This window comes from Nanorana parkeri, unplaced genomic scaffold, assembly GCF_000935625.1.
Source record: "Nanorana parkeri isolate BGI_ZX_2015 unplaced genomic scaffold, ASM93562v1 scaffold4292, whole genome shotgun sequence".
NCBI lineage: Eukaryota > Metazoa > Chordata > Amphibia > Anura > Dicroglossidae > Nanorana > Nanorana parkeri.
In genome coordinates this window covers 669-2,814 of record NW_017310555.1, presented here as the reverse complement: position 1 = coordinate 2,814, position 2,146 = coordinate 669, and the positions used below count along the sequence as shown (strand labels likewise).

The window sequence follows — 2,146 nt, the reverse complement described above, 5'->3', positions numbered from 1 at the left end:
TACGCCGAGGTGCCCCCCACCAAAGTGACACCGGGGAGGGGAGGCCCTACGCTGAGGACACACCCACCAAAGTGTCACCGGGGAGGGGAGGCCCTACCAACACAGGAGACACTGGGGATGGAATTTCCAAATGTCCTGTCTACAGGCGGGACAGACTAGGTCATGTGTCTCCTTTAAGTCACCCTGCAGTGGGAGGGGCGGAGTCTGGATCACCCTGCAGTGGGAGGGGCAGAGTCTGGATCACCCTGCAGTGGGAGGGGCAGAGTCTGGATCACCCTGCAGTGGGAGGGGCGGAGTCTGGATCACCCTGCAGTGGGAGGGGCAGAGTCTGTTGGGATCCCCCTGCAGTGGGAGGGGCAGGGGATGGAACTGACCATGACGATGGTGGTGGGTGTGGCAGCTGGCGGTCTCCTCCCTCTGTTGGCTCCTCCTCCTGCGGTGGGCCAGGATGTGGCGCTGCAGGTTGCGGCTCTGGTTGCAGCGGTAGGGACACAGGTGGCAGGTGTAGGGCTTGTCCTGGCTGTGGACCTTCTGGTGGCGCTTCAGGTTGCCGGGGCTGCTGCAGGAGAAGGCGCAGAGCCGGCACTGGAACGGCTTCTCCCCGGTGTGCGTCAGAAGATGGCGCTTCAGGTTGACGAGCTGCGACGAGGCGTAAACGCAGTGCGGGCAGCGGAACGGCTTCTCCCCGTTGTGCGTCTTCATGTGACGCTTCAGGTGGCTGGAGTAATGGGTGGAGAAGGGACACAGGCGGCAGGAGAAGAGGAGGCGGTCCTTGTCTGAGGGGCGGGGCTCCGGGAACAGGCAGCTCTCCGTTGTCTGGCACGGTCCGCGGGGGGACGGCAGACCCCCCAGCCCCGCCTCCTCCTGCTCGCTGAGCGGCCGATACGCCAAATATTCGTCCTCGCTCAGCGGGTAACGCGGCACCTCCCCCGAATCTGAGGAGACAGGAGAACACGTCACATGTATGACATCACCCCTCACTACACGTCACATGACATCACCGCTCACTACACGTCACATGACATCACCCCTCACTACACGTCACATGACATAGACTCCGCCCACATTACAGTCCCACCCATATCACCAAATTGGAATATAGACTCCGCCCACATTACAGCCCCACCCATATCACCAAATCGGAGTATAGACTCCGCCCACATTAAAGCCCCACCCATATCACCAAATCTGAATATAGACCACACCCACATTTACATGCAAACCCCTCCTGTGTCTAAACAGCCCCGCCCATATCAGATGACTATGCACCTAATCTGAATATAGACTCCGCCCACATTACAGCCCCGCCCATATAGACGGTGATCCCGGTATGGGGGAGGGGACTCACCCTCAGAGAAGGAGAGGAGACGCTCATCACACAGGAGAAGATCTGACTCCACGACCACAGTGCAGGCGCCGGGGCCTAGAGACTCCACCCCTCCCCCACCTATAATATCAGAACAAGATATGTGGGGGGTCAGGCTGGAGGTATACAGGCGGGGGAGGGGTGTGCCGTGTGGGGGAGGGGTGACATGAGGGAGGTATGAGGTGCCGTGTGGGGGAGGGGTGACATGAGGGAGGTATGAGGTGCCGTGTGGGGGAGGGGTGACATGAGGGAGGTATGAGGTGCCGTGTGGGGGAGGGGTGACATGAGGGAGGTATGAGGTGCCGTGTGGGGGAGGGGTGACATGAGGGAGGTATGAGGTGCCGTGTGGGGGAGGGGTGACATGAGGGAGGTATGAGGTGCCGTGTGGGGGAGGGGTGACATGAGGGAGGTATGAGGTGCCGTGTGGGGGAGGGGTGACATGAGGGAGGTATGAGGTGCCGTGTGGGGGAGGGGTGACATGAGGGAGGTATGAGGTGCCGTGTGGGGGAGGGGTGACATGAGGGAGGTATGAGGTGCCGTGTGGGGGAGGGGTGACATGAGGGAGGTATGAGGTGCCGTGTGGGGGAGGGGTGACATGAGGGAGGTATGAGGTGCCGTGTGGGGGAGGGGTGACATGAGGGAGGTATGAGGTGCCGTGTGGGGGAGGGGTGACATGAGGGAGGTATGAGGTGCCGTGTGGGGGAGGGGTGACATGAGGGAGGTATGAGGTGCCGTGTGGGGGAGGGGTGACATGAGGGAGGTATGAGGTGCCGTGTGGGG

At 61.5% G+C, this 2,146-nt stretch overlaps 1 protein-coding gene across 1 annotated transcript in view; it reads right to left on the bottom strand.

Moving 5' to 3' along the window:
* Positions 1-1,082, bottom strand: part of ZNF513 (zinc finger protein 513) — a 10,281-nt gene extending 9,199 nt beyond the window's left edge. Inside the window, exons 1-2 of the mRNA XM_018575625.1 lie at positions 1,079-1,082; positions 375-935 (exon numbers count right to left, since the gene is read on the bottom strand). Coding sequence (XP_018431127.1) covers positions 375-935; positions 1,079-1,082 — 565 coding nt within the window. The remainder of the gene's footprint in view (positions 1-374; positions 936-1,078) is intronic.
* Positions 1,083-2,146: the final 1,064 nt, after the last annotated feature.